General features: G+C 30.8%; 1 protein-coding gene across 2 annotated transcripts; it reads left to right on the forward strand.

Moving 5' to 3' along the window:
* Positions 1 to 6352: 6352 nt before the first annotated feature.
* Positions 6353 to 10339, forward strand: LOC125874347 (protein unc-13 homolog). 2 transcript variants are annotated; one of them, XR_007447261.1, is made up of 4 exons: positions 6353 to 6549; positions 6634 to 6708; positions 9006 to 9227; positions 9742 to 10339. XR_007447261.1 is itself a non-coding variant. In XM_049555222.1 (3 exons), the coding sequence occupies exons 1-3, from the start codon at positions 6493 to 6495 to the stop codon at positions 9108 to 9110; spliced, it is 237 nt and encodes a 78-aa protein (XP_049411179.1). In that variant the 5' UTR covers positions 6353 to 6492; the 3' UTR covers positions 9111 to 9718. The 2 variants fall into 2 exon arrangements, 1 of the variants encoding a protein (XP_049411179.1); XM_049555222.1 differs by lacking the exon at positions 9742 to 10339 and having other exon boundaries at positions 9006 to 9718.
* The last annotated feature ends 4978 nt before the right edge of the window (positions 10340 to 15317 follow it).

The following is a 15317-nucleotide window of genomic DNA, read 5'->3' on the forward strand; positions in this document are numbered from 1 at the left end:
TTTTTTTTTTTTTGGGTAAATTGCTATTGTACGTTTTTCAGAAAAATTATAATTAAATAATTGGAGCGGATCAATAAGATAATTAAAATAGAAATCTTATTATTTCTTTAAAAAATAGTTTAAAATAAAAATTAAATTTCATTAAAATTTAATTAAAAAATTATTTAAATTGGTTGAGTGACTTTCTAAGTGAAATATCACTAGTTGGGTGACTTTCTAAGTGAATCATCAATATTTAAGTGACTTTTGAGTTATAAAACAAAGTTGCGTGAGTTTCTAAGTGAATAACTCAAAGTTGAGTGACTTTCTAAGTGAACTATTCAAAGTTGAGAATTTAACTCAAATATTAAGCTTCAATAGAAAAGCTAATGAGGAAAAAGTAAATATTTATAATGGTCATACCTATGGATAGGGGTGTACAAAACCGAATCGAAAATTGAACCAAATCGCAAATCAAGTCAACCCGAAAAAAAACCCCCCTAGTGGTTTGGTTTTGAAAAAAAAAAAACCGACTATATTTGGGTTGGTTTGGTTTTAACTAAAAAAAACCAACCCGAGACCAAACCAACCCAACATTATATATATAATTTTAAAATTTTATTTTATACATAAAAATATTTACTTTGATATAATTTTTAAATATTTCTTATACTTTTTCATAGTTTTTATCTTTTAATATATTATTTCAAGTTTGAAACTTAGAATTATGGGAAAATCATGCGGAATAACAAATATTTAGCTTATACAGTAAAACCTCACTAAATTAATTTGATTAATTAATAATTTTTCTAAGATAATATTTTCATCTGATCCCGACGAGAGGGAGTTTCTCGGATGGTAAGCACCCCTCACTTTCAACCCGAAGGTTGCGAGTTCGAATCACCAAGGGAGCAAAAGGGGTGGGAGCTCCTAGGGAGGGTAAAAAAAAGGATCAATGGAGAAAATCACTCATTTCAATAAGATAATATATTTTCAGAAGACCCCTATATAAATATATGGTCATCACTTACTTTTTTTATTGCATCCAAACGTTTCGGTGTTATCTTTTCGAATTGCACCATAAAATTGTGTAGAGTTCTAGATGCGATGAGTGTTTCCTTATGCGTGACTGGTTGGTTCCGAAGGTACTGTATCATCTTTAACTTTATCATCAACGTTATTTTTTCCAATTATATGCACAATTTCTTCTAAGTTCTGGATCTCTGAACATGTGTCATTTTCACTCAGCTAACAGGTTATTAACATCCAATTTATTGTGGTAATCAAGATCATTAACCATGACCTCAAATTAATGAATGACGATTTCACAAGTGAGTTCATTTAGGTTCTTTGAGAATTCATCCTCAAAGCCGAAGGAATTTTATGGTGTTGAAACACTCTTTAAATTAATAAATATTAATGTATCGATTAAATAATATCTCTACATAATAATACACTACAAGAAAAGAGTGAATTACATGGGGATTTTCCTGAGGATTAGTACGAAAATTTGCAGGAAAATAAGTTGATTTTCATACTAATCCCTAGAAAAATCTCCATGTAATTCACAGTTTTCTTGTAGTGATAATATTTCATGGTCCTACCTATATTAATCTAGTGAGGTTTTACTGTATTGGATATTATAACTACAGTTTAAGAAAATTATACTTCGCGGCTACAGTTTTTCCAATTCTTGCATTAGGTTTTACTGTATTATGTATTTATTATTTAATATCAGGTGCACATTGTTGGAGAAAAGCCAGACACAACATCAACCAAAATCACAAGAAGAATCTGATACACTTTGTGAAATAGAAAAATTCAGCTTTGTTACAGAAGCCTTATTAGATAATTATGTGCCTTTGAAGGATATATTTGGTGCAATTAGGGAGAGTAAGAGTACATTATTGTTGGACAAACAATCTTGGCAGTCTAACGCATATTTACAAGATATGATGCTCTGAAGAATTGGTACTACATGGACAATTTCAGCTAATTTTGGAGTCATATTTGCCCCTCTACTTTTAGAAACATGTTTTTATTTATTCTTCATCTTACTTTTTGATATGTTTGCCCCAAATTCCTATTAATTAGTCTTTCTCCACCTCAATTTTCCTCTTTCGAACTCAAATAATTAAAGTGAATTAGTTAGTCTTAAGGTTAGCTACTCATTTTAAAAACATTAAAAAACAAGGATAATTAAGCAACATCGTTGAAGAGCTTAAAATATCCCTCAACTATTTGAATTGGTATAAAATTATCATATATCCACCTTTCGGCTCCCAAATACTCATCACGTCAATCTTTTGGCTCAAAAATACCTTTGATTTGACTCATTTTTGTCCTTATTTTTAATAACTCTCCTAAAATTAAATCCTTAAGTATGACCCGATATGCTTGAAAATAAATTTTAAAAATTACATATGATTCATATTTTGACCCGATATGCTTGAAAATAATATCTAAAAAATTATTAATTTCACGATATCTTTCTATTGGCCTATTTTAAATTAACCCCCAATTATGATAACTCAACTCATAATTGAGGATCCAAATAAAATTCATATTTGCTCCGTCTGATTGTCCATCTAAATGGATACACGACTAATGCATATTGTATTCGAATAAATACAAACACAATTGATACAAAATACAATTATAGTTTTTTGAATACAATTGATATAAACACAAAACTCTCACCTATATTTGACTGAATACAATTGATACATAATACATTTGAATGAGTTCCCTCTTATTGACAGGAGAAAGAGAAAGACAGAGCCCAAGAGAGAGGGAGAGAGGCAAGGGAGAGAAGTAGAGAATTTGTTATAAAAACAACGTATAGTGGTTTTTGTAATTTTTTTCAACTGTATTTGCTTTCCATAAATATGTTAGCATTTTTGTCATTTTTTATAATTTTCCCAAAACTAGTACAGTACTGTATTTGATAATTAGCTTATTATTTCTTTAAACGGATAATTATATTAATGGATCATTAATAGGGGTTGCATAATTGTCTTTCAGATTCTCAATTCATCTTAGTTAAATATCCTATTTAGGGCGGCTCGATGCCTTTAAAAATGAGGCATTCGTGCCCCAAATTTGAGGGGCCATTTTTTTTAATAATAATAGAATTATTACATGTATTTTTTAATAAGAAAATATATTTCTTTTAGTTTGTTTTGAAACACTAAAGAATGTTTCTTTCATTTTTGTTAATTTTTAAATTTAGATTCCACATGACATGTTTAAGACCACAATATTTCTTGTTCAGAAATTAGTCATTAGTCAATAATACTTTAAGAGTATATATATATAGTGTGTGTGTGTTCACGATGCTGGCGTTGAGGGTTCAAAACCCCTTGTTTGCCTTATATTTTTGGCTTTTTTTCTCCATCGAGGCTTCGATTTTTTTCCCTCTTCAGTTCTTCCTTATTTGCTACTTATTATTTATTAATCCAATTGACTATTTTTTGCTTTAATTAATTCTTATTTTTTAAAACTTTTTTTCTTTCACTAAGTATTTATCTCTTGATATTTGCATTGTGTGTGCATTCTATATTAATTATTTCTCTCCATTAAGGCTTAAGTATTAATCCAATGGACTATTTTTTGCTTTAATTAATTCTTAATTTTTTTTCTTTCACTAAGTATTTATCTCTTGATATTTGCATTGCGTGTGCATTCTATATTAATAATTAATGAGTACCAAATTTTGAATATCGTATAAATATCAATAAAAATATATTTTAATAGTAATTTGATAAAAAATAAATAAATAAAGTTTTAAAAATGATAGATATTATTATGTTAGAGTTTTTTTTTAAAAAAAATAATCCTTCTATCTTTTATGCCATGCTAAGCAGGTTGAAGTTATAATTTTTTAATTATTTTCACTTAACCATATATCTTAAGCGAAGTCGACTGGGTTGAAGCTATAATTTTTTTATATTTTCTCTCAACAATATATCTGTAATAACACATTGAGGCAATAAATTATGAATATAATAAAGTAATGATATTAACTGATTTATATAAGTTCGAATTTTTAAGGTGGAGGATCTCTAATTTTTTCAAGGTTTTAGAGAATACAATCTCTTATTACTACCAAAAAAAATTGAACTACTTATATATCTTTAATATTAAAATATCTAAAAGAAAAATTTATACATACAGATAAAATAGAAGGAAGCGACCCATTTATCGTGTTTATCCCCATACGGGTTGTTGCGCAGCACTTTTAACGTATCCCAAAACATTATTTATTGTGTTGTAATGTTTATTTTCATTCTTCAACGGTCTCCTTTTGGTTCAAATCTGAACTATGGGGTTTGTCTCCAAGAAGATTACCCCCGGCTGTCCGTATTTCCACACCATCACCAATTCTTCATCTGCTTTTGGTTGTTCGTTTAATCTTGCCTCTTATTTTTGGTGTGTTTTGGTAACTGAATTTGGGGTGTTTTGGTTCTTTAGAGGCCCTTATTTTTTGGGTGAATGCAAGTGTGAGTTGCTAAGCAAGTGGGTTTACGTTGAAGTTGCAATGGAAGAAGATTTGATAGTAGAGAATTTACTGGAACACAATGTGGGTGGGTGGGTGGCTCCAATTGAATGTGTAGTATGTATTTGCAGGGAGAGCTCTACAGATTTGTTTCCTTGGATGATGTGGATCTTGGTCAAGTTTGCGTTGATTTTGTCCTCAATTGTGCAAGAAAAGGTAGGGAATGTCCACCACAAATATAGCCTCTACATATTTGCTTTAAAATGGATTGCAGGAATGATTTGTTTCTTTTTTTTGGGGTAGGCGGACTTCTTGAACTATCTGAAGCTATTAGAGATTATCATGAGAGCACACTGTTTTCCCTCATATGGTAAATTCGAACTTGCACATACATTATTTTTGGTTCAATGGTCACTATTTATGAATGTTCTTGTTCGGGATTGCACATGCTTTAATTTCTGTTGAATAGTTACTATTTGTGAATGTTCCAGTTCCAGATGTTTATCTATTGCAGCGTAGAATTATTCCATATGGGGTTGTTGTGCAGCACTTTTTACCTATCCCAAAACATTATTTAGTGTGTTCTATGCACATAAATGTTTATTTTCATTCTTCAACGGGTTGCTTTTGGTTTTAAGAGTAATGCAGGTTGTAATTTGCTTGCTTTTTAGCTCTAAGGTGCTATATCTATAGTACTGGTTATACCGGAAAAATAAAAGTGGGGAGAGTATTGGTTACCATTTTCAGAAGAAAAAAAAAGACCAGGAGACTAAGAGTACTTAAAGATTTTTCTCTGGTTCTATATTTGTACTACTGGTTACTTTGTGCATAGGATGCTGACACATGACTAGGAAACTATTAACAACATTGATGCAGATGTATCGTATAACTGCTCTAGTTTCTGTGCAATTTTCACTCAATGATAAATGGATTCTTTTAATAAGGGAATTTAACCACTATACTATCAAGCATTGTATCCTAATGATAAATAGATTTCAATTCTCATCCATGTTAATTGCAGTTCGAGCAATGCACCAGGAAACACGTGTCCCTCTATCATCTATACAAACAACGACAGAAAGCACGTGGCCCTACAACATCTATACAAACAACGAACTAACAACATTATAATTTAACCTATCATTTTTTTCAGTAAGGGAATTGCAAATTGAATCATGATTTACCAATTTGCTTAATGGTCGATGCAATGAATGTAAATTTGCGGTAATCCTAGTTGGATTTCATTTTTTTAATTTTATTGCCGAAAATAAGTATGTTAAATATTAAATAGATGGATTGAAACTACAAATGCACTCCACTTCTTTCAAACAAATTAAATACAATTTTGATTTACTTGAGTGTTATGTTTTGAAGTTTGATCATCATATGTCTAATCATAGAATTGCTTAGAATTAAAGTTAGAGTTGCTAAGAGGGTTTTCATCTTTTAGATTGGAGATTCATTATATATTGAGTTTCGAATTGTTTGTCCCTGCCCTTGGGGGTTTCATGGTTGAAAAAAGGAAGTGTCTATTTTTTGGAAATTGACATGTTTTATCTTCTTGTACTTCTATTTATTCTTGTCTCTTCTTTTGTACTCTCCTACAAGGACTTCTTTTCAAAAAATCTTATTGACCCATGGAATTAGTTCAACTGGCATGCTATCATTGATTTTGTTCTTGTTTGCTTGTTTGATGCTCTTCATCATTATTATGTGCACTCTCATCTTCTCTTTTTTTTCTCAATCCATGGACATTTTGATACCATATACTATGAACACCCATGTCCTGAGAAATAAGGTTACAAGAAAGGGTTCTTTGTGATGCTATAACAGATGATATGCCATAAAAATATTATTTCTTTGTTTCAGTTTTTTCCTCCTACAGCAGAGATGCAAAGGACAGAATGTTTAAAATCTTTGAGAGAGATCGCTATGCCACTGGCAGAAAGGCCAGCTCAAGCCTCGAGGTGACTTAACTAGTGAAGTATGCCACTGAGCTGATGGTTATCACTTGAATGTCAAATTATACGAGAAACTACTTAGATGTTTCAGATGAGGGAAAGCTCACAGAGGTCAGTAAAACCCCACTTGAATGTAATACTCTTGGGAGGATACTCTCTAATTCTTGTCATTCTTGCTATGCCTTATGGTGCCAGGATAAAGATGACCATCTTGTTTCTTGTACACTGGAAAGTAATACTCTTGGGATGTCACCTTTCTCTTTAAAGAAGGTAATATTCTTTAAGGGTCATTTGATTTACAGTCTTGGTATGTTGTGTACTTATGTTTGTAATAGAGGAACATGATGAGTGAAGGTGTTAAAAGGGCATGAGCCACAAAATCACATGGAAGGAAATTGTCTCGAAAAACCTACAATCTCTTGGAATTCATGCAGACACAGTGAATAATAGGTCACAATAGAAAAGGTTTATATAGTTGGGACTATGTTTTAGTCATGTTAGTAGTAATTTAGGTCTTGTGTTTTGTAGGAGTCCTTTAGTCTTATATGAGATTTATATGCATTTCGAAAATATATAGAAATTCTAGAGCTTATTATTATTATTTATATTATTATAAATAATATGGGTCTAAGGAGCTTAAAATGGAACGGTATGAATTATGATCACTGAGGATTCATATAGCTGAGGCCCTACTTGCTTAGGATTGAGGTCCAGTTGTTTTATATGAACAAAATAACCTATTCTCTTTATATAATAGTAAAATCCTGAACAGTAGTGGAATGAATGTTATGTGAGTACATTCCTTTGGAAATCGATTTATAGGTTTGAATGACCAATTATAAACTTGATCTTTTCCAACCAGGAAGTTGAAGAAATTTTGGAGCTTCTTAAGTCCACATGGTGTATTTTGGGAATCACAAAAACCATTCATTACACTTGCTATGCTTGGGTATTATTTCGACAGGTGTAAAATGACAAAAAAAAAAAATTGGTTTCTAGTCAGAGTTGCTTAAAACATTACTAGCATTTGCTTGACTACTAACATGCTGATGGTATATCAATTGTTTGGACTAGATTTTACTTCTTTATCAATTATTTGACTAGTGATGGACCACAAGCTCTTTGGAATATGTGGCATAGCCTACAATTTCCTAATTAGAAAAGAAACTGATATTTCTTGAATCTAGCTTGAAGTACGAGGAAAATCGTGTTTCGTTGACTTAGTTACTAAAAGATATGGAAGGCTTTGTTCTTTTTATGTTAGTTAGGTTTGCTGATGTCCTTCTGGAGTACTTCTTGGCCGATGCTAACATTCGATGTCACTTTACTTTTTTGCATAAAATGAATCTCTGGGTGATCAAGAGTGGCCATCAATTCAGTTTCTCATTTGTTTGTTGAATGTCCTTGAGTTGAGTGGCCATTTTAGGTGCTTCATCCTTATGTAAAACTAATGATGCATCAAATGAGAGGTTGTACTTGCTGCTCTCGATCTGCACTCCGTTTGTGGTACATATAGGAACCTAAATTTTAATAATTTTGATAGCAATTCCTCCATTCACAATTAATAATAGGTTGTATGGAAAATGCCATACACTAGGTTTCTGATTACTCGGGTATTATGCATTTATTAATACAGATTTCAACAATCCTTGGTGAATCTACCAAAGAAGACCAAATTACCCATCATTTTGAAATAACCTCGGTTAAACTCAACTGAAGAATGTGTTGCCTGCCTACTACCTACAAGATTGTGATTAGTCACTTACAGTTGTAACTTAATCTAGCTTAACTAAGGTGATTATTTTAAATGTGTGTTATTTAAGGAAAAATAATGTTTTTGGTCCGTGTTATTCTTCAGGTCCTATTTTTCTCTTCGTGTTATTCAACTTAGAAATTTGACCTTTGTCGAATCAAATGTGCTATTATAGTCTAATTATAATTTATAACTGCCTTAACTTCACTATGGACTGAAAACTGGTTTTCTGAAATACTAAACCCTCATCCTCTCCTCAATCCACATTATTTAACTTCTGCAAATTTAAGTAATTTTTTTTATCCCAATAAGCAATCGGCTGTTAGGGAATTGCTTCCATCTTTTTTAGTTAACTGTTTGTAAATAAATTCCTGACATGTTGCATCAATTTCTTCTTACTTGGTTACCCACCCTTGTTTCAAATTCGATTACTTGATTGAAGCTGATCCCTCATGTTATGAATGGGCCAAGGCCTGTTATACCAAAACAGCCTAATACCATATTGAGGGGTTATGTGTGGGATCCAAGTTAATAAGTAGCACATTCTAGGAAAAATAGGGTTGTGAAGAATCTGATTCCTCTCCTCTCCATTATATGGTCTACGCTTCTCATCCCTATTCTTATATTTTAACCTCTAGTTACTTGTAATTTCAGTATTTTCATCTTAATTCAATAGTTTGAGTATTGTAATCATGTTTTAGTTCTTATTAATATAGTGAGAATTTCGGGTTTGTTACACTTCCATCAATTCCTCTTTGCTTATTGCTGGTGCGTGATTGTCCTATTTCGATATATGCCCCTTGTGTTGTTGCAGTTTGTCATCACGGGAGGGCAAAGGATCTTGCAATATGTCATTGAACAGTTAAAAAAAGTACCATTAAAGGAACAAAGGGGACCGCAAGAGAGAGAATGCACTTGAAGAGTTTGCATTCTAAAGTTGAAATGGAAAAGGGATGATTTCTTACAGTCTTTCTTGTTGGCAATTTCAAAATGGGCTGATAAGCAATTGGGAGACAACCATCTCAATTATGCTGAGGTTTGTGCACAATTCTGTTTTACTTTGATTAGGCGATTGCAAATCTTGTGCGCATGATAAGTCATTTGTACTGTAAACTTTGTTTAGCAATTTAAAACTAAGAAACTAACCTCCAAATTTACTCTTTCCCATAAATAATGGTTGCCAGTATTTCAACGTTTCTATTCTCTGTTTCAAAAATATATTTCAATTTTTCTGCCTTTTCTGTTGACATTAACTTCATATAGGATATTATTTAGTTTAAGTTAACAGTACAGGAAAGTTGTGTCTAAAAACTAGTTGATGTTATTGGATTAGGGGTTGGTGATGATGGAAAACACTAGCAGTTGTTGTGCTTGTTCGAAGGCCTGAAACAATATGTCTGACTACCTATCTTTTCTGGTGAACTATTTTAAGTTTGTTCTGGGGAAAAAAAATCATATGTCATATGTGATGTCTCTTTTTTTCACTATAAAATACATGGACACTTATAAATAATAAAATATTGTATTATACGACTTTGATGTTTATGCAGGCAATGGAGTCTGCAAATAAAGTTTTACATGACATCTTCAATCAAATATGCATTTACATGGGTAAAGAATTGTTACTGGTTGGAAAAGAAAACTTAAATTGGTTGCGAAATATAATTACTGCTGTTGAAATCTTTCTATATGTAGGGACAGTGCTTGTTCAAAGACTAGTTACCTTAGATTCTTCTAGTGCTGTGAAAGGTGATCGCCTCATCGTCAATGGAGATCGCCTTGACGAGGTGATCCTTCATTGCCTTTTAGCTTTGTGGCGAGGCGATCTTCAAAAGACGATGCCATGGCTAACAAAGGCGAGAGGCGAGAAAGGTGTCGCCTTTTGTATTTTCTTTTTTAAAAAAAGGCAACCAATTTAGGATTTTAAAAGTTAAAAGGTAATTTTAGGATCTTCGACTAGACTCCTAAGGCGTGAGCTAGACTTTTCCAGCGACTTCAAAATCCAAGCAATACATATTTCTTCTATCTTCTTCTTTTCGCCTTCCTCTGTTTCCTTTTCCTTCTTCTACTTCACAGTCACTTCTACCTTTACCTCTGTCTTTTTTTTCTCACTGTTTTGACTTTTGTTTTGTTTTTTCCCATTCAAGTTCTAAGTATGTACTATTTCTTTTCAGTTTTTGAATTGAAATATTTGCTAGCATGTTATTGCTATTGGAGATTTTGATTATTTATATATGCAATTAAATAATTTAATATTTTGGTATTAATTGAGCCGCACTTCAAAAGGCGAGATATGGATATTAATTTTTTGGTATTAATTTTTTTGGTATTAATTGGTATAAATTGCAATGAACATATTATTTTACATATAATCCCATTAATTAAATATTTAATATTTGTAATTCTTTTTAAATGCAATATAATATTCTTAAAAATATATTATTTAATATAAACTATTTTCATTCCGAATTAATAATATGTTAATTTTTTTAAAAAAAATTTGTCACTAATATAATTTGAAATTTTTCGGTTTGAACAATTTTTACCTAGACATAAAAAAAATTAAGGACACAACATTGATAATTTTTATCTTTGTAATGCATTAATAAAGCATTTAAGGGAGCAACGTAATAATCTTGAAAGTTGAGTATTTATGTAATGTTTGTGTAATTGTATTTCATTAATGATTTCACTTTTAATTGAATTGTTCATTAATTTGTATATTAAAGAATATTTGCTTGCAATTTATGTTACTTAAAAATTTGAAATAAAATAAAATTTTATATTAAATAAAGAATTTGAAAAAATAAAATATTATATCTCATGAAAATTCAAAAATGATTATTTGAAAAAAGAAAAGAATGATTTATATTATGAAATATAAATAATAATATAATATTGAGAAGAGAGAAGAAATTTCTTTTTTAAAGAGTAAAATAGAGTATAAGGTGGGAGATGTCGTAGCTCAATTACCTATTTTACTTTCTAAAAAAGATTTTTCTTCTCATATCTCATATCTCATATCTCATATCTCATATCTCATATCTAATATCTCTCATCTCATATCTCATATCTCATATCTAATATCTCTCATCTCATATCTCATATTTTAGCAATCTCATTTCTTATCTCACACCTCAAATCTCATCTCATATCTTATCTCATATCATCTCATTTCTCGTATTGCATCTCATCTCATATCTCATATCTCATATCTCATATCTCACATCTCATCTCATCTCATCTCATTTCTCATATCACTTCATTTCTCATCTCATATCTCATATCTCATATCATCTTATATCTCATATCTCATCTCATCTCATGTCTCATCTCATTTCTCATATCACTTCATTTCTCATCTCATATCTCATCGCTCATCTCATATCTCATATCATTTCATTTCTCATCTCTCATCTCATATATCTCATATCTCATATCTCATCTCATATCTCATATCTCATCTCATCTCATTTCTCATATCTCATCTCATCTCATTTCTCATATCATATCTCTCATCTCTCATATCATATCTCATTTCTCATATCTTATCTCTCATCTCATCTCATTTCTCATATCATATTTCATTTCTCATAACTCATCTCTCATCTCATATCTCATATCTTACATCTCATCTCATATCTCATATCATCTCATTTCTCGTATCATATTTCATTTCTCATCTTATATCTAATCTCATATCATCTCATATCTCATAACAATATCATATCTTATATCATCTCATTTCTAATCTCATATCATCTCATTTCTCATATCATATCTCATAAAATATTTCATATCTCATATCATCTCATTTCTCATATCATATCTCATCTCTCATATCTCATATCATCTCATTTCTCATCTCATCTCATATCTCATCTCATCTCACATCTCATATCTCATATCTCATCTCATTTCTCATATCATCTCATTTCTCATTGCATTTCTTATCTCATATCTCATCTCTTATCTCATATCTCATTTATCATCTCATATCTCATCATCTCATCTCATTTCTCATATCATCTCATCTCATTTATCATCTCATATCTTATATCTCATCTCATATCTCATCTCATTTATCATCTCATATCTCATATCATCTCATCTCATATCTCATATCTTATATCTCATCTCATATCTTATTATATCATTTCATTTCTCATCTCTCATCTCATATCTTATTATATCATTTCATTTCTCATCTCTCATCTCATATCTCATCTCATATATCTCATTTCTCATATCATATTTCATATCTCATATCTCATCTCTCATTTCATTTCTCATATCATATTTCATATCTCATCTCATATCATCTCATTTCTCATATCTCATCTCTCATATCATATCTCATCTCTCATCTCATCTCATTTCTCATATCATATTTCATATCTCTCATATCATTTTTCATATTTCATCTCTCATATCTCATATCATATAATCATATATCATATATCATATCTCATATCTCATTTCTCATCTTATAGTATCCATATATCATATTTCATATCTCATATTTATGTCTCACATCTCATATCTCATATCTCATTTCTCATCTTATATTTAGTCTTATATCTAATCTCATATCATCTCATTTCTCATCTCATATCTCATAGCATATTTCATATCTCATATCATCTCATTTCTCATATCTCATCTCTCATCTCATTTCTCATTTCTCATATCTCACATCTCACATCTCATATCTAATCTTATATCATCTCATTTCTCATCTTGCATCTCATCTCATCTCACATCTCATCTCATCTCATATCTCATATCATCTCATTTCTCATCTCATATCTCATATCATCTCATCTCATTTCTCATTTCTCATTTCTCATCTCATATCTTATATCTCATCTCTCATCTCATATCACTTCATTTCTCATCTCATATCTCATATCATCTCATCTCATTTCTCATTTCTCATCTCATATCTTATATCTCATATCATCATTTCATTTCTCATCTCTCATCTCATATCATTTCATTTCTCATCTCTCATCTCATATTCATTTCTCATATCTCATATCATACATATCTCATATTTCATATCTCATCTCTCATCTTTCATCTCATATCATATCATTTCTCATATCTCATCTCATAGGATAATACATATCTCATTTCTCATATTTCATATCTCATCTGTCATCTCATCTCATATCATCTCGTTTCTCATATCTCATCTCTCATCTCATCTCATTTTATTTCTCATCTCATATCATCTCATTTCTCATATCTCATATCTCATCTCATATCATCTGATTTCTCATATCATATCTCATTTCTCATATCATATTTTATTTCTCATTTCATATCTCATATCATATCATATTTCATATCTCATCTCTCATATCACATATCATCTCATCTCTCATATCATATCTCACATCCCACATCTTATTTCTCATATCATATTTCATTTCTCATCTTATATCTAATCTCGTATCTCATAGCATATTTTCATATCTCATTTCATCTCATTTCTCATATCTCATCTCTCATCTCTCATCTCTCATCTTTCATCTCATATCATCTCATTTCTCTGTCATATCTCATCTCATTTCTCATATTTTATATCTCATCTCATATCTCTCATCTGATTTCTCATATTTCATCTCTCATCTCATATCTCATCTCACATCTCATATTTGATATCTCATCTCATATCCCTCATCTCTCATTTCATCTCTCATCTCATGTCATCTCTCTCTCATCTGTCATATCTCATATGACATCTCTAATATCATATCTAATTTCTAATATCTCATCTAATAACTCATATCATATCTCATCATATCATATCTCATATCTCATCTTTCATATCACATCTCATCTAATATCTCATATTTCATATCGTATATGTCTCACTCATCTTATCTATCTCATCTCTTATCTCTGATCTCATCTTTCATATTTCATCTCATATCATATATCTCATCTCTCTCATCTCATTTATTTCGTCTCTCTCATATCTCATCTCTTATCTTTCTCATCTTTCATATCTCATATCGCATCTCTTTCATCTTTTTTACTCTCTCATCTCATCTTTTATTCTCATTTCATATCTCAATCTCATAACTCTCATCTCTCTCATACTATCTTTCTTATCCCATCTCATCTCACTCATCTTATCTCTCATCTTCCATATCATATCTCTCTCTTCTCATCTCATCTCACTCATCTCATCTCTTATATCAGAGCATCTGACTCTTTCGTCTCTCATCTCATCTTTCATATATCATCTTATCTCATATCTCATCTCTCATCTCTCATATCTCATATTGTATCTCTCATCTCTCTTATCTCATTTCACTCATCTCATCTCTCCCATCTCATTTTTTTTTATCTCATCTCATCTTTTTTTTCTCATCTCATCTCACATCTCTCTCATCTCTCATCTCATCTCTTATCTCTCTCGCCTCTTGTATCTTGATCTCTAATTTTTCATATCTCATCTCATCTCACATCTCTCTCATCTCTCATATTTCATATCTCACATCTCACTCATCTTATCTCATATCATATATCTTCTTATCTCATCTCTCATATTGTTTCATATCTAATATCTCCTCTGAGCCTCTCACACCTCTCATATCTTAAATCATATCTCAATCTTTCATCTCTCCTCTCTTCTCTCTCTCACCTCTCATATATAACTCTTTCATCTCACATCTCTTTAAATGTATAAATACAAAATTTCTATATATAAAAGTCAGAAATATATACAAACCGCAGCCTCGGCAGCAAACAGTTATGGAGCGCAATTATTGAAACTGTAGCTATAGAGGATCATGTCTATTAATTATTATTGCTGAAATTTTCTCTATATTAACAACTTATGCCGCCTGTAAATTGTTAAATTAATCGAGATGCTGATAAACTAACATGTACCTGATCCATATAACCAAAATTACAACAACCGTCCAAAATTGTTTGTATACTATACTAATTTAAAGTCCAATTAAAATGATTAAGGAAACGATTCTCTTAAAATCACAGTACTAATATTTATTTACAAACTAAACGTCGTTAGAAAACGTTCTTTGTTTCAATGAAACCTAAGAAGTCAAAGGTCCTGAATTCTTGTGGACTTCTACCTTGGAATTGGAAA

The sequence above is a fragment of the Solanum stenotomum genome, chromosome 8 (assembly GCF_019186545.1).
Source record: "Solanum stenotomum isolate F172 chromosome 8, ASM1918654v1, whole genome shotgun sequence".
NCBI classification, from domain to species: domain Eukaryota; kingdom Viridiplantae; phylum Streptophyta; class Magnoliopsida; order Solanales; family Solanaceae; genus Solanum; species Solanum stenotomum.

Bases quoted from the DNA above. Each gene is read 5' to 3' on its own strand.
- LOC125874347 (XM_049555222.1), top strand. From the start codon at position 6,493: ATGTCAAATTATACGAGAAACTACTTAGATGTTTCAGATGAGGGAAAG. The intron at 6,550-6,633 runs GTCAGTAAAACC...TTATGGTGCCAG, and splicing joins ATGAGGGAAAGCTCACAGAG to GATAAAGATGACCATCTTGT. The intron at 6,709-9,005 runs GTAATATTCTTT...GTGTTGTTGCAG, and splicing joins CACCTTTCTCTTTAAAGAAG to TTTGTCATCACGGGAGGGCA.